This window comes from Onychomys torridus, chromosome 16, assembly GCF_903995425.1.
Source record: "Onychomys torridus chromosome 16, mOncTor1.1, whole genome shotgun sequence".
NCBI lineage: Eukaryota > Metazoa > Chordata > Mammalia > Rodentia > Cricetidae > Onychomys > Onychomys torridus.
Genome location: NC_050458.1, coordinates 38,701,226 through 38,723,282, shown reverse-complemented (window position 1 = coordinate 38,723,282; position 22,057 = coordinate 38,701,226). Strand labels below are relative to the sequence as shown.

The 22,057-nt window shown below is 49.0% G+C and overlaps 1 protein-coding gene across 4 annotated transcripts in view; it reads left to right on the top strand.

The window, feature by feature from the left end:
• The first annotated feature begins 281 nt into the window (after positions 1-281).
• Trappc9 (trafficking protein particle complex 9) overlaps positions 282-22,057 on the top strand; it is a 468,984-nt gene continuing 447,208 nt past the window's right edge. Inside the window, exons 1-6 of one of the 4 annotated variants that reach the window (XM_036207925.1) lie at positions 282-379; positions 3,352-3,944; positions 6,119-6,139; positions 10,101-10,246; positions 11,899-12,027; positions 17,900-17,926. In XM_036207925.1, coding sequence (XP_036063818.1) covers positions 3,361-3,944; positions 6,119-6,139; positions 10,101-10,246; positions 11,899-12,027; positions 17,900-17,926 — 907 coding nt within the window. In that variant the 5' untranslated portion in view covers positions 282-379; positions 3,352-3,360. The remainder of the gene's footprint in view (positions 380-3,351; positions 3,945-6,118; positions 6,140-10,100; positions 10,247-11,898; positions 12,028-17,899; positions 17,927-22,057) is intronic. The other 3 variants (XM_036207927.1, XM_036207928.1, XM_036207929.1) reach the window with 3 other exon arrangements.

Below are 22,057 nucleotides of genomic sequence, written 5' to 3'. Positions count from 1 at the left end.
GACTGGCGGTTCCCACCATAGGCACCTCCCCTAGTACAAAGGTTTCGCGCCCTTCGCTCCTCCTCTGGCTCCTCCCATCTCCCTTCCCTTCTTGCTCCCTCCCCGGTCCTCCACTTCCTTCTCCATCCGCCGGTCCTTTCCTTCCAGTCCGAAGTCTTACAGTACCACTCTCTCCTCCTCCCTCTTGTCCCTCCTCCCTTCTCTCCGCCTTCTTCTCAGGCTCCAGGTCTCCTGGAAAACCCGGGGCAGATTTTTAGCCCCGAACACGACTTGCGCATGCGCAGTAGCCGCGCCGGCCGGGCTGGTGGTTTGGAGGTTCCTGGCTGCTCTGTCCGGCTTCCCTCCAGGCCTCGGCTCCTGCTTGGGGCCGCTGGGCTGTGTAAGTGTCCCGCTGGGGTCCCGCGTTGGGGTTCCGGGCCGAAGGGGCTGGCTGGGGGATTAGCCCTGTTTGCACTTGCCTGGGTCCCCTGCCTGCCCAGGTCTCCTGCTTGCCGGGTCCACTGCTCGTCCAGGTCCCCTTGTCAGCCCAGGTCCCCTGCCCAGCTGGGGACAGCCTGCTACCTGGTGGCCAGTCATCTGGCGCCCAGCCTGCACGACACCTGAAGGATCTGCGTACACTTGTCCGGGATGGGCTGCACCTGCAGCCTCCAGGCGGGCCAGGCTGTCTTTGCCTCTCAGTCTCTCCTCTTTTCTGTTCCTGGAGCCTGAACCGGGGCTGCACTGTGCGCCACGCCCCTCGGCCACAGTGCTGCACTGGGAACCGGGTGCACCATCCCTAGCAGCCCAGTGTAGCGGCCCAGCGCCTCAAACCCAGTCCGACTGGGCAGTTTCCCTGGAATGAAATCTTGCTCTGCAAACTCCAGTTTCCTCCAGTGACAGCTTGGGAGGAGAAAGTGTTCCGTTAATCGTGCCTTTCTGTTGTAGCTTCGCTTCCTTGTTACATTGTTAAGCAGAGCTTTCTGGTGTTAGGTCGGGTGAGTGTGGCCTTTAACGGAGCTGCAGTCAGGCTCCATTGAATTCCGGGAAAAGTATGAGGCCGACACACCCCCTTTAAAGACAGTGACTTTGCAGAGTTATGGAGTTACAGCTGTTTCCTTATCTGCCTTGCCTGTTATTGCCAAACAGTAGCACCAGTTGCATGACGTTGGAAACCTAGGAATATTCTAGAAGATTTCCTGATGAGGTTTGGTGTTCTTTAAAAATTGTTTTAGATAGTAGACTAGTGGGGGAGGGGAGGAGAAGATATTGTCAAGAAACTTAATCTTAAAAAAAAAAAAAGTGGTGTTTGCCTATAACCCTAGTGCTGGGGCAGGGGTTTGCCAGTTCAAGACCAGCCTGGGCAACTTAGTGAGACCCAGGGTAAACAGAGGGAAGGAGTAAGGGCTCATCAGGAGAGATTTTCCTAACACGTGCAAGGTCTTGTGGGATTCCTAGCTCCACATGCAGTCTGGAATTTTCACAGTTGTGTGATTATCACCAGAACATTTTTCCATCACTCAGAAAGAAAACCCTTACCTTTTAGAGAGTCCCTCTTCATCCCTGACCCTTGGAAATCCTAGCCTCGTAGACACACTTCCTTTGTTTATGGATTTGCAGCGTCTGGGCATTTCATGTTAGTGGAAACACCTGTTGTCCATCTTTGGCTGCTTCTAGCCTACTGCTTTCCAGATTCGTGTGTGTGTGTGTGTGTGTGTGTGTGTGTGCATGTGTGCATGTGTGCATGTGTGTGTGTTGAGAGAGAAAGATAGAGGGGAGGGATAGTTAGTTGTTAGTACATACAGAGTTTCAGAGCTATAAGATGGAAAGTTCTGGAAATGGATGATGGTGTCAGTGTACAATGAATACTCTGCATGCTTTCAGAACTGTATGCTTAAAAATGGCACATCTTATGTTCATTTATTGATTTGTTTGTTTTTGTTTTTTGAGACAGGGTTTCTCTGTAGCTTTGGAGCCTGTCCTGGACTAGCTCTGTAGACCAGGCTGGCCTTGAACTCACAGAGATCCACCTGCCTCTGCCTCCCGAGTGCTGGGATTATAGGTGTGTGTCACCACCGCCCAGCTTTGTTTATGTATTTTTAAAAGATCTATTTATTTATTTTTCAGGAAGGGTCTTTTACATAGCCCTAGCTTTCCTGGAACTCACTATATAGACCTCTACCTGCCTCTGCCTCCTGAGTGCTGGGACTAAAGTGTGGGCTACCATGCTCAGCTCTTATTATTTGCTTGCTTAATGTAGTTCATGTCCTGCTCCCCAGCTCTCCAGCTGAAGTGTATCTATCAGCCTGTGCTTTCCAGGTTGCAATTCTGTCACCAGTCAAATTCAGGACATGTTTGTCAGTGTGTGTGTGTGTGTGTGTGTGTGTGTGTGTGTGTGTGTGTGAATTGCACTTAACTGCAGTGCCCTTAGAGGCTGGGGGAGGGTGATAAATCCACTGGAGCTGGGTTTACAGGTAGTTGTGAACAGCCCATATGGATGCTGGGGACTGAACTCTGGAACCCCAGAAGGATGGTATGTACTCTTAACTGCTAATCTCTCCATCTCCTTTGCCATTCTTTACTTTTTATGTATCTTCCTTTGAGATGGGGGTGGGGTCTCACTATGCAGCTCTGGCTGGCTTGGAACTTACTAGGTGTACTAGGCTGGCTTGGAACTCACAGAGATCTGCCCTCCTAAGTGGCTGAAATTAAAAACATCTTTCTTTCTTTTTCTTTTTTTTTTTAAAGGGAAGATATGACTGTATGGTCCAGGCTGACCAGGAACTCACAATCTGATCCTGGCCTCTTGAGTGCCAGGATGGTGCGCATGAGCCACCATGTGTGGGTCATTTTTGTCGTTCTGCACAAAGAGCACATCCTCACTAGCCGTTCTACCGGGTCCTGCTTTCCTGAGGAATACATAGCCCCTCCGTGGTGACGTGTCAGGAGTCTTAGCTACCCTTGCTCGTTAATATGCTTGTCTCACCGTCAGAGTATGTGTCGGAATTCTAACCAGAAGTGTATTGAGTTCACATACTAACCTGAGGGGTCTGACAGAGTTGATAGTGATACTCTTGTCCATGAAGAGATTCCTATTTCTTCAAATCTAGACACTGGGCAAGTTCACTAGTACTGGTGTATTTGGTCCATGGTTAGTTTCAACTTCTATTTCTCACAGAAGAGACAAGTAGCCTTGTGGGGTACTGTGTGAAATCACTAGGGCTACTCAGAGTGGTAGCCAGGGTTGCCCCTGGGGCTTAACGGGGCTAGCCCTGGTGTGTGGTGCTGAAGTCTCTGCCCACCAGGGCTAATGGCGTCAGTGAGATTTCCGCACCGCAGAGATGCCTGTCATAGCTACTTTTTCCCTTTGGACAGGCCCTCAGGATGAGTGTCCCCGACTACATGCAGTGTGCAGAGGACCACCAGACCCTCCTGGTGGTCGTACAGGCCGTGGGCATCGTGTCCGAGGAAAACTTCTTCAGGATCTACAAGCGGATCTGCTCGGTGAGCCAGCTCAGTGTGCGTGACTCGCAGCGCGCGCTCTTCATCCGCTACCGACACCACTACCCACCCGAGAACAATGAGTGGGGCGATTTCCAGACGCACCGCAAGGTGGTGGGCCTCATCACCATCACCGACTGCTTCTCGGCCAAGGACTGGCCACAGACCTTCGAGAAGTTCCACGTGCAGAAGGAGATCTACGGCTCCACGCTCTACGACTCCCGCCTCTTCGTGTTCGGGCTGCAGGGTGACGTGGCTGAGCAGCCGCGCCCCGACGTGGCTTTCTACCCCAACTACGATGACTGTGATTCGGTGGAGAAGCGCATCGAAGACTTCATCGAGTCTCTCTTCATTGTTCTGGAGTCCAAACGCCTGGACAGAGCCACGGACAAGTCCGGGGACAAGATCCCTCTTCTCTGTGTCCCCTTCGAGAAAAAGGACTTCGTGGGGCTGGACACGGATAGTAGGTAAGTTTATGTAGGAATAGTTGACCTAGAAACCCAGGGCTTGGTGCCTCTCCTTACATAGGAGATATAAGAGCTTGGTTGCAGCAAGAATAGCTAAAATGTGGTCCATTGGTCACTAAATAGGAGGAGTTCCTTAGGAGTCAGCACATACATTCCTGGGTGTCCTGAGTCCCCTGGTGGGACTCCTGCAGTCATCACTGCCTGTGGCTTCTGAGCACGAGGAGCCAGGCTATCGTGAGCTGGGGTGAGCACATGCTGAAGAAAGAACATAAAAATAGATCATGAATATTTTTTTGTATTGATAAATATTAGGTTAAAAAAAACCCCGAAGTTAACATTCATTTCAACTGTTTTATTTTTGAGGCAGGGTCTCATGTAGCCCAGGTTGGCCTCAAACTCTTGTTGTCGCTGAGAGTGACCTTGAACTTCTGTTCCTCCTGCCTTCGCCTCCCAAGTGCTGGCCGCATTATAGGCGAGCACCGCTATATCCCACCTGTCTTAATGCTAGGCTGGAAATCAGTACCAGGGCTTGCCGTGTGCCAGAGAACCACCTCGACCCACTGAGCCACATCCATAGCCCTGTTTTTACTTTTTAACTGGTGGCAACGAAAGCAGGGCATGGTGGGTCACACCTGTAATCCCAGCCCTCAGGTGGCTGAGGCAGGTGGATCTCTCTCGGAGTTCGAGGCCAGCCTGGTCTCCAGAGTAAGTTCCAGGACAGCCAGGGCTACACAGAGAAACCTGTCTTAAAACAAAAGAAAACACAAACTGTATGGCAACTAGTCACTTGAATTAGCCTCCCTGGCGGATGCTTTCTTTATCTGTTAGTACTGCTCTAGAGCGCAGATGAAATTCTGAAGGGTTGAGCCCTGGAGTGCAGCCTAGGTCTCTGACTCCCAGACCAGGCACTCTGCAGGTGTGGTCATACCAGTTCATTTCCTCATCCCCCGGAGCTGCAGGAGATCAGAAACATCGCCCAGGTGCCCCTGAAGAGCCATCTGTATAACACGGAAGTGTCTATATGCTCTGCATTCCAGGATGGAGCAGGACAGAGTCTGTGGGCTTTGTTCCTCACCCTGTTCCCTGCACTTCCCTTGGATCACAATTACAGACTTAACTCTTCAGACCAGTCCTTACGCTCTTAGCGTGTGTCTGGCCACTGTGACTGCTAGCCGAAGAGGTGAGATGAGACGCAGGCAGAAGCCTTTGCCCAGAGGGGTTCCCTTTTGATAGAGAGAGCTCAGGGCCGCTGCGGCACCCAAAGGCTTGATGGCCTCAGGCAGGAGCCCAAAGCATTGACTCTGTCCTGCTTCATCATAGAGAATTCAGATCACTATCCCCGGGGAGGCTCAAATGCCATCACGTGCCTGCTGCAGAGTGGGTATCACCAAGTAGGATGCTTCTGGAATGATCTAGAGTCACATAGCAACTTTCTGCTTGGTGCTGAGTTGACAAGAAAATACCACGGAATCAGCATAGGCCCAGGGCAGCCTTAGGGGTTGGAAGCAAAGAGCGGCCCTGTCACACAGTCTATGATTCCAAGGTGGAATCTTCGTGTCTCACCTGAATTGAGGCTTTTGGAGTATCTCAGGCCCATTCTCCTTCACCTTTGCAGCAGGCCTGTAATTTCGTGGCCTGGCTTCCTGGGAGGAAGGATTAGAAAGCCAGCAGCTACTGAGTCAGAGCTGATGTCCCAGTCAAGCCCACTCCAAAGCCTTTACTTTGGACCTGAGGGAGGTATCCATGCTGGGGAAACTGCAGTCCAGCCGATTCAGCTGTCCTTATACTCCGCACTGTAGTCTCAGTTTTCTGAGACGATCTGGAGCCAGGATAGAGCCGCACACTTGCCTGCTCCTCCTGGTAACATGGACATATGTCCAAGGTGAAATAACACAGCATCTTGGAGTCTGAGGGGAGATGTCTGGACGCATGTCCAGTGTTGGTTTGACCCAGTCACTGTACGCCGATTGTACCCACACAGCAAACCCTCCTGGTAGCGCTGGGTGTGCATGGTTGTGAGTCCACACTCACGCAGGCCTCGCTCATTGAGAGCCATCAGGGGTCTTGTACATGTAGTGTGTAGCTCTCTGAGTTATTTTTGTTCTTGTATGTTTCTAATTTTGCTTGTCCCTCTTTCTTTCCTTTTCTTTTTTTCTACCATACCGCCCTGTGAGTATGTTGTTGGGTCTGAAAAGGTAGGCTGTGAACACACCACTGTGTGTGAAAGTGGCTAGTTTCCCCACGTGCTATTCCCATTGCCGCCATTGCTTAAAAACAAAAACAAAACAAAAAAACCGACACCGCTGCCTAGATCCCTGTGTGTTCCGAGCAGTCCTTTAATTGTTCATTTCTTTCTTTTAGATTTTTAGCTTCCTCAGCATCTAACCCATTGGTGTTTGATGTTTGTCCAAATACTTGCTTCAGAGACCTTTGTGGTCTTTAGTATTGGTGACAAATAAGTCTTTACTAACCCCCTTTTTTTGTTTTGAGGATGTGAGATGCCAGTTCATTTGGGTGGCTGCAGAGGCTTCCATGGGGGGTATTTTAACATGGGACACCAAGAGTGCAAGCCCTGCTTGACCCCAGGCTTGGAAGCGAGTGAGGCCGCATGCGGTGGGTGGCTGCGGCTGTGGGATGTGCATGGTGGTGGCGGCCGCAGGTCAGACATGTGGGGAGCAGAGCTGCTGTGGGGAGCTGCCTGCCTTCTCTATTCCTTTTCCAGCAGCTTCTCCCCAGAGAGGGTAGAGGCCATTCTGAGTGGACAGCAGTCCCTCTCTTTAAGAGGGCTCAAAGGTGACCTTTCTAAGGCCAGGAAGCAGTGACCTTCCAGATAGCTAATTCATTGAGTCGTAAGCATGTGAGGACCTGTGTTACTGACCATTGTTCCCTCTCTGCCTGCAGAGCTCTGCCCAGGCCCTCCCAGCCAGACTTTTCTCCCTGATACAGGCAGGAAAGCCCACTCCATGCCAGGGGAGGCTGCTGGCATGCCACTTATCGGTGTCACAGATCTAGACCTCTCAGCATCTGAAGTCAGCCTTCCAGGCTGATTGATCTTTGGCTGACCTAGTCCCCACTGGCCCCATCCTTGGTTCCCCTCACTGTATGGCAAGGGTCTTACTCTGTATGCTGCTGCTGCCATACATTGCCTCTGAGCCACCATTTTCTGCTCTGGCCAGGTGCAAACACTTTCACTTGCGTTTACTTTGTCTCCATGGAGATAGAGTGGACTCGCGGAGAGTTTCCCTCCCCTTTAGGGTTGGGGCCCCGAAAGGAAATTATTGTCACTAGTACAGCGAGTTGGGGCGATGCTGCAGGGAAAAAGCAGGGGTCCTCCTATGGTTGCAGGGCCTTTCTGTCACTCACTAGGTCCTGAATTCACTCATGTGACAATAGCTTGTCCTGGGCTTTCCTCTTCTTACCTGCTCACTTTAGCACAGGTCACAGGGACCATAAGATCATGGGGGAACCATGAATCTGTGTCCTGGCCTGTCCACTGGGCATCCTATGTGAGGGACAAGGACCCTCCTAAGTGCCTCTTGCAGGAGAAACTAACTTCTTTAGTGAGGACCCCCTAGAGATAGCGTGATGTACAGCTCTGGGCACTTGATGTGTGTCAGGACAGGTCCTGGGGAACACACCAGGGCATGCTTCATGGATAAAGGAAGGCTCCAATAGAACATTCATGGTTCTGCCTGGAACATCTAGGGTACTGTACTATGGGTAGCCAGGTGCTGGAGGAGGGTGGCCAGTGCATATGAATAGTCAAGAGGAGGTGCTTCTAACAGCTGGGGTTGATTTGTAGTTAGAGGAGGTGAGATGTGCCCGCATTGAGTCTGTGTCTAGAACCTTAGAAATAGAGAAGCTGATTTGGGGAGCCCTTTGGAAGTTGGGAATGGGGAGAGCGCCAATAACAGGGTATAAGGAATATGGGCTCTTGGGGCAGTTGACATGTGCCCTAAAGGTGTTAACCAATACTGAGGGTTGTCCATCCAGATTGTGAAAAGCCTGCTGTAGCCAGGTGTGAGTAACTTGGGCTCTGGCAGTGGATTGTGGGAGGGAGCTTGTATGGAGCAAGTGGGGTGGCCAGAGACAAGTGAGGCCACCCTTAAGGGAAGGGCCCTGTGCAGGAGCAGGATGGGATTTTCAGCTGATGTTCTATCTTTCCTGTGAACTCAAATGGAAGGTTGATAGGGGTCTAAGGAGAGAGGTGATCGGGGGAAGTAGGGGACAGGTTCTTGGCTAGTTGTGGAATCGGCTTGTTCTCGTGATAGACTCAGAGACAAACCTCCTATGATCATAGTAGCCACGGGCGGAAAAGACAGTGCTCTACTTCTAAGTGTGAGCTACTGTGTTGCCTCGATATTCACAGGCTCAGTGCCCTCTGGGGAAGAGGAGAGAGGTGGTGAAGCCAGCGCAGCCAGCTTGCGGCCACCAGCTAGCGACAGAACCCGCGTGCATACCTCAGATCACCCACAGTATCTGAGGTGGGGTCGGCAGGCCTGTTTCTGCAGCATTCTCGAAGAGTTTAATTGGTGATGTAGCAGGATGAAGGCTCAGGCTGGTCAGACCTTCTCTTCTGAATCTGCTCTGTGAGGCTAGGAGCTAAAGCCAGCCAGTTTTGGAGCCTTAAAAAAAAAAAATCTCCCCACCTCAGTGCCCACGCTCTGTCACAAGCTCAGCATTCCTTGGTGGTTAAGTGGCACCGAAAAACTCCACCCTCAGAGAGACAGGTCACTCTGGCAAGGACATGGCTTAGATAATGCGCATGCGCAAGCGCAACCAAACACGACACTTTTACACTTTCCTTTCTTGGTGGAACCAGGGATGGACCCTAGGGCTTCCCCCATGTTCTGTGCTGAACGTGTGCTCCTACCACGAAACTACAGCCCCAGTCCTACAGAGTAATTCAAAATAAAGCTTTGTTTATTTTTGTTTTATGAGTATTATGTTTGTGCACCATGTGTGTACAGTGCCTTTGGAGGGAGAAGATGGTGTTAGATCCCCTGGAGCTGGAGTTACAGACAGCTGTGTGCTACCCTATGGATGCTGGGAACTGAATGCAGGTTATCTGGGAAAATGGCAAGTACTGCACCATCTCCAGCCCCCAGAGTGATTTTTTTCCTCCCTCACTTAGGTGTTGAGACTATGCTTGGGGCAGTGTTTTGAGCTGAACATTCTCAGTTGCCATTCCTGTCCGGAATGGTAGGAAGCTGGAGGGCCTGCGCATGAGGGCGCAGAGTAGCTGGTGGTGGACTCCCCCCGCTCTCGGGATCTGTGTTGGGGATCCTTGGGGAGGAGGTTGAGGCATGAAAGTAACATGTGAGGTTGTGCAGGGAGCAGTGGCCCCTTGGGGGAAGGCCAGGAAGACTAGTCTGGAGACCTTGGGGTGACCGTGGTTGAGGCCGTGTCTCCTGGGGATGGAAGAGGAGCCCAATGCAGCGCTGCTTGTTAGCAAGGCCATCCTGGATCTGCCAGTCAGTTTGATCTAGTCAGGACCTTACCCACTCCCGTAGTTGCTCATACCCGAGAAGAACTGCTTCCGCTTAATCCAGCTGCGGTTTGCTTTTTAAAAGAATCACACAGTTGAGTGTATTATTCAAAGGGTTAGCAGCGTTTTCTGAGGGCAGGCAAGCTCCAGGTTGTGCATCATTCCACAGCACGACCTCACCAATGTTTAAGGAGCCCCCAGCCCGAAGTCTCTACTCAAGCGTGCTCTGAAACTATGAAGACAAAGCTTTTTGCTGTTTGCTAAAGCCAGATAGCTGGCTGATGATATAGCTCATCTCTATGGAATAATCTTAGGGCTGAAGTTAAGTCACTGATTTGCTTGAAAGCTGAGTGAGACATTCGCTCTGTGATAGTGTTGAAACTGGAGCTATCTGAGAAGGCGCCTCCGACTGAGTAGGTAGCAGGAGTCTTGCTTCGGACTATTTAAAAAAAAACCAAAACCATGCGGCAGCACAGCTTTGAGGCCAGGACCCCTGCAGCTCACATGACTGGCAATGACCGCTGCTGGCTTCCAACCTTAGAGCCTAACACCGCCTTTCTCAGCGTTTGTTAGTGGTAGAAACTTGCGTCATGCTCGGCCCTGTGCTGGGGGAGGGGGCCAGTGGGGACGGTACTAATGAGGCGTTTCCCTGGAATTGTATCTTTTAGACATTACAAGAAGCGGTGCCAAGGACGCATGCGGAAGCACGTGGGGGACTTGTGCCTCCAGGCTGGGATGCTGCAGGACGCCCTGGTACACTACCACATGTCCGTGGAGCTCCTGCGCTCAGTGAATGACTTCCTGTGGCTAGGGGGTAAGGCAGTCTGACCGGAGGAGTCGATAAGTGGATGTGTCCACTGGTATTTGAATATGACCAAAGAAAGGGAAAGGAAGGAAGCAGGTAGTGCCTGCTGATTGCTTTGTGGGGCCGTTTCCCGTGACCTGTCTGCTGCGCATTCTGCATCTGCCTCGCCCTGCATCCTCTGAAGGAGGCATGTACTTTCTTCAGCCGGTATTCTTGGCCTCTGTTTTGGTTGCTAATGCCTATGCCCTCACCTCTTCACTCCAGTACACAGTCTTCCTGCTCACATTAGGGATTATGAAGATGTAGCCCCCAGGGAGAGCATTGGGTGTGCAGTGTATGTACAAGGATACCTTAAGAAAGAGATTGGTTGCCGAGGGGGCGGCGGTGGTACGCGCCTTTAGTCCTAGCACTCGGGAGGCAGAGCCAGGTGGATCTCTGCGCGAGTTAGAGGCAAGCCTGGTCTACATAGTGAATTCCAGGAAAGCCAGGGCTATGCAGAGAAATCCTGTTTTGAAAAATATCACACACACACACACACACACACACACACACACACACACACACACGGAGGGAGGGAGGGAGAGAGAAAGAGAGAGAGAGAGAGAGGTTCACATGTGTCTGCTGCTGTCCCAGATGGTGTAGATACATGTAGGATATAGGGAAGGTATTTTGGTCCTACCTTGGAGGTATTACTTTTAAATTCCTTCCTTCCTTCCTTCCTTCCTTCCTTCCTTCCTTCCTTCCTTCCTTCTTTCCCTCCCTTCCTCCCTCCCTCCCTCCCTTCCTTCCTTCTTTCCTTCCTTCCTTCCTTCCTTCCTTCCTTCCTTCCTTCCTTCCTTCCTTCTTTCCTTCCCTATCTGGTTCATTCCTGTATTTAGGGTAGGGCCTTGCACTTGCTAGCCAAGCACTCTCTCACTACTATGCACACCCCCAGCCCTCCTGTTAAATATTTCCAACCCAACATACTTCCTGCTCCTTGCTCTACAATCTGGCACAGCACCTGTGTAAAACTGCTGGTCCCTCAGGGCTGACGAGATGGCTCAGTGGGTAAAGGTATCTGCTGCCAAGCCTGCTGACCCAAGTTCAATTTCCTGCACCTACCTATTGGAAGGAGAGAACTAAATCTCTTAAGTTGTCCTCTGACTTGGGCAAGCCCCGTGGCATAAGCCCTCACCCCTACCCCATTAAATAAATGAATGTAACCAACCATACAAAAAGAACCATGAAAATGAAGGTCCTGTGTGTAAGTGAGAAAATGAAGTTTTCCCTGTGTGCCAGGCCATCAGTCAGTCAGTCACACCCTGAGCCTGGTTAGGCTCTCGTGTTGCCCTCCCTGATATGACCTGCAAAAGACAAGTGGTCTCTGTGTGCTGCAAAACTAGTGATCCCTCCCTGCTTTTTTCTCTGAGACAGGCTTTCTCTAGCCTGTAATTCACTATGTAGACCATGCTGGCTTTGAACTTACAGAGCCCCCCCCCCCCTTCCTCTGCCTCCTCAGGGCTGGGATAAAGGCATGTACCACCATGCCCGGCTAATGAACTTGAACTGTAAACTTTGTTCTTGGGAAATGGGCATTTTCAACTGAGAAGGACTGTTTCAGTCATCCTTAGCCCCTCCCGGGTGACTTTTCCAACCATCTTTTACTTCTCTTTGCCACCCAGCCGCCCTGGAAGGACTGTGCTCGGCCTCTGTCATTTACCACTATCCTGGAGGAACTGGCGGCAAGACGGGAACTCGGAGGCTCCAAGGCAGCTCGCTTCCCTCAGAAGCAGCCAACAGACACCGGCCAGGTGAGCCTGCCTCTCTCCAGCCTGCACCCTCTACAGTCTCTGAGGAGAGGATTGCATGGTGTCCTGTCTTTTCCCTTCCGTTAGGTCTCACGAATGTTCATAGGTTGGAGGAGTCTGTGCATTCTGAGGTCTCAGAAATGTTTTCTTCTGGCTTACCAGTTCTACTGGTACAGGGAAGGTTCACATACCATGATTGCCGATTTCTAAACTCCTGCTGAAATTCCCTGGGCAGAACCAACTTGGGTACCTGTGTAATGGGTAACACTGGTCCCTGGAGTCAGCTTTAACTGCTGATGCAGGGGTCAGGGCTATTTCTGGTTTCATTGAAATTTTCCTTGTGAGTTAAGCTTGGCTTCCTGATGTCTGGTTCCAGTGGAGAGTGAAAGACTTCTCTGGCTGAGGAGACCCACAGATGAGCTTTTTGACCCCTTAGTGCATTACTGGTCACATTGTAGCGGTTAGGCAGATGAAGATTGCCCTAACTCAAGGCCAAAGCCCAAGCACCACTAGCTACTTTTTGGTCCATGAAATTTTTAGAAAACATCCACAAAGAGTAAGCCACATTTTCCCCTAAATGGGGACAAAGTAGTGTCATTGCAAAACACAGCTCTCATTCAAAAGGGAAGGAGACAGTTTATTCTGAACCAAATGTAAGCGATTGTGGACTAGGAACCTAGATTTCAGTTTGTCCGGAGTGACATTTTCCACTGAGGACGTGGTTATAGTCACAGAACCAAAGACAGTCACCAACAAGTACCCTCATCAACGACAGTGAGGCGGGTTATAGCAGAGCAGGGACATCTCTGCTCTGGGTCTCAGTGGCTAGCTGATGACATTGCTAGCTTCTGGGTCAGTGGAAGGGAGGGATCGGCTAAGTTAGTGTTATCACAAGGCTTTTAACCTGATAGTCACAAGGATGTTATCTCAGAGGTGCTAGAGACGGCCCAGGATCATTTTCACTCTTGGTCTGTCACAATCAAACTCGGTAGTCCTGGAAGTAGTCGTTCAGTCAGCCTGCAGCCTCTCAAACAGAGGCACGGCTCTCTCGGGGAAACTTCAGTCCCGGGTCATTAACACGTTGGACGGGGAGTCCCATTAATTCTCTCAGCGCCCATTGTAGAGCATGCCAAAGCTGCTGAGTGAACTGGGTTCTGCAGGGGATGGACCTGTTAGATGAAGGCACATGGTTCTTGAGGCCCCCTTTATGCTTGTCTGCCGGAAGCCCCTGGCGGTACCTCCATTATCAAAGAGGAAAGGGAACAGTTGAGAGGCGATGACCTGCCTTCTGGACTTGGATCTCCCCCAGGTGCATGGCTGTGTGCTGGGTGTCACCGCAGGCCCTGCTATGCGACCACAGTTTCACTCTTAGCTCCCAGGGGCTCATGTCTCCAACACAGCCAACAAAAAGCAACTTCTGGTCTCTCTTTAGAGACCCTTTTTCTCTTTCTTTCTTTCTTTCTTTCTTTTTTTTTTTTTTTTTTTCCTTCCTTGCTGGGCGTGGGAAGAAGCAACTTAAACAACTGAAGGACTGCTCCATGTCTCTGGAGCACTGTCTTTATTTAGCCTTACTTTGTGTGAGGATGTTGGGACTTATGACCGTTGAAGACAGCCTATGCCTTAAAACACTCAGGTGAGAGCCGGAAGGCCAGGAGGTCAGAGACTCTGACCGCTGCCGAGGCAGTGGCTTTCTGTGCATCTGCAGGCTGGCTCTGGGGGACGGATGTCTTCTTTCAGATTCTAATCGCCAGACCGGTTGGCGTGTAGCAGCAGCCTTGTCTTACTGCAGAGAGGCGAGCGGTTACCTTCCTCCCTTGTGGCTCCTGAGTCTTCAGCCACAGAAGAGCAGACATGGAAATGTTACCTGTGACTGGGACCAAGCTGTGTAATCTCAAGGGACCGAGACAGGAGGGTCACCATGAGTCTAAGGCCTGCTTAAACCACCTAGTGAGTTCCAGGCCAACCTAGGCTATAGAGTAAGATCTTGTTTCAAAAGATACTGAAAGGCAGGAGGTATGGCCCGGCAGATAAAGGCACTGGCCGCCGAGCCTGACGACCTGAGTTTGTTCCGTGCAACTTACATCTTAGGTGGTAGAAGGAGAGAACTGACTTCCACAAGTGGTCTTTGGACTCCTCTCCTCTCTCTCTCTCTCTCTCTCTCTCTCTCTCTCTCTCTCTCTCTCACAAAGGAGCTGGGGAGATGGCTTAGTGGGTAAGAACATGTGCTTTTCAAACATGAGAAACCCAGCACTGGGTGGCAGAGACGAGCTCCCTTGCTATCTTTTCTACTTGCTGTGATAATGTACTCTGTCAAGAGCAACTTAGGGGAGATGGCTGCTTTTCTTTCTTTTCTTTTCTTTTTCTTTTTCCTTTTTTTTTTTTTTTTTTTAATATTTTTACTTTGTGAGTATGTGTGTATCCTAGGCACATGTTTGAGAGTATCTCTAGAAGTTTTGAAGAGAGCATTGGATCCCTTAGAGTTATAGTTGGTAAGGCACCAGATGTGGGTGCTGGGAACTGAACTCAGGTCCTCTGCAAGAGCAGCAACGGCTCTTCACCTCTTGACCGACTCATAACTGTTTCTCAGGCCCCTCAGTTGTTTTTGGGAAAAATGCCAGGGCTGGGAGAAAGCTTTCCAGCTGATTGTTACAAGGACCAGTTCCCTGCATCATCTCCAGTTCCCTGCATCTCCGCTTTCCCCGCCAGATGAGCAGGCCTGTTCCTGCTGTATCTTTCGCTGAGTGTCAGACATTTCAGTTTGCTGCTGAACAGCGCCATCTTCCCTGAAGCCGATTAGTGCCTGTAGTTGCTGAACAGGTCTGGGAGCTCTGGATCAGAGTTTCTAAAAAAGCACTGTGCATACCCAGGGAGGATTCTTGCAGGATGTTCCACAGCTGTTGTAATTATTATTGTTATTATTATTATTATTATTATTATTATTATTATTATTAATCTTTCCCACTTGGACAGGCTCCTTGAAGATGACTTCTTCATTTGATGCTTCAGACTGGTCCCCGGTATATATCTGGAAAAAGCTCTCTGGTTCCATGTTCTTTTTGTCTTGTCAGCTCTGTCTGAAGGTTTCAGGCATGCTGTCAGAGCGGCAGCAAAACTGGTCTTTCCCTCCAGCATTAGGAACCAGTTAGCCATGCCGTCACAGCCCTGCAGCCCCTTAGAGATGAGAAGACAGCTGCCAGCCACACCCCAAGTTCCCCTCTCTACTCCTGTGATCCTCTAGGGTCAGGAAGATCTTGGCTTCCAGTTCAGCCGAGGTGCTTGTGTGGGTGCTCAGCTATATGCACTAGGTGTGTTACTGAAATTGTAGGTCATAGCCTGTGTCCCTAGTCAGGTCTGGCTACCCATCCTCAATAAGCCAATTAAAAAGAGCCAAATTAAAAAGTGGGAAGCAGGAAAAGGAGATTTATTCCGTGTGGCCACATTGGGAAGAGGGTTGAGAGTCTTGCCATGTAGCCTAGGCTGGCCTTGAACCTGGTTCTGCTCCACTCCTCCCACCATTTCAGAGATTATAGGCATGTACCATAACACTGGGTATTGTAACTATCATTTTATAACATTTGACAATTTCTAAGGGATTGGAGTAGGAAGAAATAGTGTTATGAGGCAAGACCCAATTAAGAAGTAGGAGAAGAGCCAGGGCCTGGTACACAGGTTTATAATCTCTGGATTTATAATCTTAGTGGGGAGGCTGAGGCAGGAGGGTGGTAAGTTCAGACTTCAAGGCCTGCCTGGTAATTGAGCAAGACTCAGGCTCAGATATAAAATTAAGAAGTTGGAGGCAGCTCTTATTTGAGAGGCCCATACCTGTGCTCTCAAGGGTGTCTTACCTCCTCCTGAGTGTCTTTCTCTCTCTTAACCCTTGTACTGAAAAGTGCCTTCTAGCTGGGCACGATGGCACGTGCTTTTAATCCCAGCACCTGGGAGGCAGAGGCAGGTAGATTTCTGTGAGTTAGGCCAAACTAATCTGTAGAGCAAGTTCCAGGACAGTCAGGGCTCCATAGAGACCCTTTCTCAAAAAAAAAAAAAAAAAAAGAAAAAAAAGAAATCTCCTAATAAATTCCAATTCTGCTTTTTGAAAAGGGGAGTTGGGGATCTAACTCAGCTGTAGAGTACTTTTCCAGCCCACGTGAAACCTGGGCTCAGCTAGCACCACACACACATACCCTGTGAGTGTCCAGGGAGGGTGAGTAGTAGCAGGGTTAGTAGTAAGTATGCTGCAGTGTTATCTGACCTAAAGCTGAAGAATCACTTCCTGTTTTGCTTGATGTTTTCATACAATCTCATTGTGTAGCCCAGGCTTGCCTGGAACTTCAGATCCTCCCGCTTCAGCCTCCCTGGTGAACATATACATACAGACATGTACATGTGCATATATAGCACACATGCACACCTCCTACAACATTACCGGAAAAAAACAAACAAACAAACAAACAAACCACAAATAAGGGACCGTAGAGATAACTTGGTTACCAAAGCGTTTGCCACTCAAGCATGAAGACTTGACCTTTTTTGTTATTGTTTTGTTTTTTGAGGTGGGGTTTCCCTATGTAGCCCTGGCTGTCTTGGGACTCTGTAGACCAGGTTAGCCTTGAACTCAGAGATCCGCCTGTCTCTGCCTCCTGAGTGCTGGGATAAAAGGTGTGTGCCACCACCACTCCATTGAGGACCTGATTTCTACCTCCAGAACCAATGCAAAAAGAACTGGATATGGTGGTGTGTACTGGAATCTCAATGTGGGGGAGGCAAAGACAGGTGAATTCTTGGGTCGGCCAAGCCTAACTGGCAAGCCCTGGGCAGTTAACAGACCCTGTCTCAGAAAAGAAAACAACACAAAATTTGCTGGATGTCTTCAGAGGCATGGCACACAGGGTTGACCTCTGGTCTCTCTCTCTCTCTGTGCGCACATGCGCGCGCACACACACAAAAGATTGCTATATTATACAGCATAGCTGTCAACGGGCACTGTAATCATAGAGCTTGTTCTTTACACAGACAATTGAACAAATGAGCTGCTGTTGGGACCCACCTTTTTGAATCTTATTAAACTGTTTAAAAATGACAACAGCTGATGATGAGCATGAGTCTTGGGTCCGGAGCTCATGGGGTGTGCTTTGCTGTGATGGGGAATTACCTTCTGCAGGGAAGGCTGCCCGGGTCTCACTGACATTAGCAGATGAGGAAGGTTTCCCCAGCTTCTTGAGAAGAGCAGAATTAATTGTTTCATGTGTAAGCTCACTATGGAAGTTCCTCCCTCTCCTCCTCTTCATCCTTTAAAAAAAGAATTATTTCTCTCTCTCACTCTGTGTGTGTGTGTGTGTGTGTGTGTGTGTGTGTGTGTGTGTGTGAGAGAGAGAGAGAGAGAGAGAGAGAGAGAGAGAGAGAGAGAGAGAGAGAGAGATATTAATTGACAGATTGATCTGGGGGGAGTATTATTATATTACTATACTTCCTTTTGAGACCTTTGATGCCTCAGTCTGGAACGCTCATAGTAATTGCAAAAAAATAAAAAATAAAAAAAGATTCCTTTTATTACTGAGTTATTGGTGAAATGAGGGTATCTGAAACTCATTTAAGGAGAGTGACGAGCCTGAGTTTAGCGAGCAGGAAGGGAAGAGGTAAGGGGGCTCTTTCCTGTTTGTTCCAGACACAACAAACAGTAGATTTTCTGTTTTCCTCCACGGACGCAAAAGAGCACTGTGCCCGCCATGCTGTCTGTTGCTCACAGTTGCTGTTACGGCAGATGCAAGCGTCTCAGGCGTCTCAGGGTATATGCAAACTGTAAAATGTGTGCTAGCAGATGTCTTTAAACGTGCTTTTGTTTTCCAAATAAAAGACCGTAATCTGTTCTTTCTTCCAGGGGCGCAAGAAGTTCTCATTGACCCAGGTACATGATCTCCCTGCCTAGTGTCCTTTGGTTATTATTATTTTGTTCAAGTGCTTGTTTTCCTGGTGTTGTGAATGAATGGTTCCGGCTTCTGGATTGTGATCTTTGGAACATTCTGATTTAAGTAACTTTAAATCAGAACTGTGACAAACCTATGATTGTTTGGTCCTTGTGTGATGGGGCTCCCCGCTGCTTCATGTGTCTGGTGAAGAGGAGCAACTTCCCCCTAGCATGGTGGAGTGAATGATTGGAGAATCGTGCCTTGAATTCTCTGAATGCACCGAGCATGCCTATGCTGTTGATTTAGAATCCTTTCATGGTAATAATGCCTTTGCTCTGAGTCTACAGCCTACGCTCCTTTCCACAGTGATTGGAATCTCCTAGTACTTTTTTCATAGACTTATTACTACTACTGTTGTTGTTGGCAAACAGGTCTTGCTATGTAGCCCAGGCTGGCCTTGAATTAGTGACAATCCCCCTGCTTCAGCCTCTAACGTGTGAGCCACCAAGCCTGAATGTATATGTGATCTTAAGAAATCTTGTGTTTTTGTTTTTTTTTTGTTTTTTTTGGTGACAGCATTGGGTCTTTCTTTCTCTTCTTGGTTTCTGTAATTAATCCAGCAGAAACTTGTTTAGTTACAGTGCTTAAGTATTTTGTAATGAGTTCAAGTATTTTTTGGCTTAATTAGAAACAATGGCCCAGTAGGTAATAGTGCAGTAGCAGATGCTTCCTTCAAAGAACACAAACCAGGCAGTCATGTTTCCTCGGGCTTCCCACTCAAGCCGGCTGCTTTCATCTCGCGTCTAGATTGGAGGTGGAGTCACCTCAGGTCTGCACACTTGTCCTGTCTGATTCAAGGCCTGTCTCTACGCTGCTGACTAAGTTTCTCAGTAGGGCTTGTGGAGAGCGTCGAGGACCCAGATGCTAGCATTTTTTTTTTTTTTTTTTTGTTTGCTTTCTAAAGAGAAATCAACACAAGGGCAGAGCTTGCTGTGACAGGAGCCAGTGACATTCTGTACTTGGTGAAAGTTAGGTTGACAAGCCAGGCTTGGTGGTATACACCTGCAATTAGCACTCAGGAGGCTGAGGCAGGAGCCAGCTTCGGCTATGTATCAACACCCAACCTCAAAAACAAAACCAAACAAGCAAACTAACAAAAGCCCTGAGGACCAGAGAGATGGCTCAGTGGTTAAGAGTGCTTCCCACTCTTGCAGAGAAACTGAATTTGGTTCCCTGCAACAGTGTTGCATGGCTCACAGATGCCTGTAACTCCAGCTCCAGGGAATCTGAAACCCTCTTCTGGACTCTGCTCGCATCTGCATGCACACATGTATGCACCCACACAACAAACACACTTGTATGCATGTAACTAAATCAAAACAAGCAAACTCAAAAATGAAATTAGTGTTGAATGCTTTGATATTATTGAGCTGAGACTGGTTAGTGGAGCCTGATGTAAAATACTGAATTTCACTGTACCAGTCATACCTGTGGGAGAAGTAGATGGGGACAAATTAGAATGACTTCTGAAAGTCAAACTTTGTTGAGATAGGGAAGAATGTGTCTGTCATTTGTGAAAACATTGAGAATAAGCTTCTGCGTTTGAGTTTGCAGAGCTTGGAGCAGATACAGACTGGAATATGGCTGTGGGCACGAGCAAGTAACTCTTCACATTTCGTACAGGACCATGTCCATGTCAGAGCCTGTGGTCGGGAAAGCCACCGACAGAGGATGTGGCTGCCAGTCAGCCCTGGAAGTGGAGGGCATCTTTGCGTCCATCTTAAGTGAGGACAGCATGGGCTTGACTCACCAAGGGAGACAGGCAGGGAGTTGAGGCTCTTCCCATACTCAGCCCTTACCTCACCAGGCCCCAGCCCACAGCCTGCACCTTCACGGCTCTGGTAGGAGCTGTTAGACCAGATAGAGCCTGGCTGTGTTTTACTTGGCTGCCTTCTGTAGTCCAGACCCTGGCAGCTCATGCGGTAGTGCTCTCGGTCGAGGAGGTCACTGCCAGTGCCCCTGAGACCTCCTCAGAGGTGGGCATCTCTGCGTGCTTGCTTTGGCTCTGGGTGCTTGTTTTACTGCTAAGAACAGAGGGCCTTCTCCGTCACGTGCAGCAGACAGACTTCTGGGCTTTTGCTCTATTCTTTAAATGCAGCGATTCCTTTCTCCAGCTCCTTGCTTCTTGCTCTGAACATGGTGTGCACGTCCATCCAGCACCTCCTTCAAAGCCCAAGTCTTTTGGCTAATTTCATTCGCTCCCTTGCTTTTCCCACTTTGGTGCCGAGGTTAGCATCTTCTTCCAATGACAAAAACTAGCAATTTGCACTCGGTTGAGAGTGCTGTTTGATTTTTTTAAAAGCAGCTTCAAAAGTGAGTCTACAACCAAGCACAGCAGGCCATGGAAGGACTTTCATCTCCCCAACAAGCAACTCCATACCCTGTGTAGTCACAGCTGTCTGTCCTGTTTCCCCATCCTCCCCTGGGCTCCTGCAGTGGTAATTGACTTTCTCCCTTCAGGCTGGCCTACTGTGTCCATCTCACATTTCATAAACTGCAGTCTTTCGGAACCGGCTTCTTTCACTTCGTGTTTCTAAGGTCCATCCTTGGAGCCCAGCTCAAGACTTCACATCACATCAGCATGTCACCCGGGCCTGTCAACATGCCACATTTTGTTTCTCTAGCCTGTCAGCTCACGCACCCTTGCATGAATGGACTCTTCGACTCCTAGGTGTTTGTGCGTGCCTGTTTTAAATTCCCTTATGTGTACAGATACGTCCGCAAACCACGGGACAGGCCCAGCAGCCGTGCATGCGAGCTTGTCCCTCTGTGTCTGCCACAGCGGCTGTCACCTTTCTGACTCCTGGCGGGTATGCACTGGTGCCTCACTGCACAGCTGTTAGCACGCCGTGTGCCGGGAGTCTCTCTTCCAGTCAGTGAGCACCTTTGCACAGGACCCCCGTCATCGGTGTGTCTGCCTGTTAATTATTGAGTTGCCACAGTTCTTTTCATGTTCTAGGTCCGAGTACATGTCAGAGATATGGCTAGCCAAATCCTGGATCGGTGCAGCGCTATTTTGTCTTGCAGCCGCTGAGTGAGAACAAGGTGTTCCGAAGGGTGGGTGGAGTAGATCACGTGATCGGCTGACATCCACTTGGAGGATGGTAGAGGCTTCCCAAAGCCCACACTGAGGCTTTTTACCTGTTTGGGAAGCGTCTTTAATACACACGATGGGCACAGAGCAGAGAAGATTCATCAACTAGATTTGACAAGGGAAGACTCTTAATTTCTTGGCTCAGTTAAGATATTCTTTCTGGGTTAAAGTACGTAGTAAGCGAAGGCGTGTCTGTGGGACCACAGTTGGAGGAGCCACCATCACGCATGCGTTTGTGTTATTTCTTTCTGTTTCTCTGAGCAGTTTGCAGATTTTCAAGAGTTATACCTTTAGAATTCTATTTAAAAGCCATCCCTGAAAAAAAAAGCCATCCCTGGGTCTAGGGCAGTTTGACCAAGTTTATCCTGGCTTACGTGTGGAACTCCATTCTCTGAAGGAAAGAGTCCGTGTTGTCCTATTGAGTCTATGACAGCCTGGGGATTTGCAGGCCTCTCCTCTCCACACTGTTGGTAGGGTTGGCTATCAAATACAGTCTCACTTTGTTTCTTTGTTACTGAGGTAGAGCCTTGGAAAAGCTTTGCTTAGTAGGTTAAACTTCCCATGGAGCATGATGTACCTATGGCTTGTGTTTTCAGTTTATGAGAGCTTAGCTACATGCTTATTGAGTTTTTTTCACTAAGCGTTTATTTACCTCTTTATAATTATTTCAAGGGTTATATGTGTGTTTTTAAACATGACTTATTGTCAAAATCACATCCATTGTAGAGCTTTAAAGGATAACAAAAATTACTTCTAAGCAAAATAGACACATTTAAAAATTACTTCCTACCCACTTACATTTTTCTTTGAGGCTGTATTTGTTTTGGGTCCCTTGAATTTCCATGTGAATTTTAGAGATAGTCAATTTGTGAAAAGAATCTTGCTGGGATTTTAATAGTGATTATTCTGAGTCTGTAGACCAACATGGGGTGCCTTACTTATAGTCAGCTAAAGAATGTTACATCTAGCTGGGTGA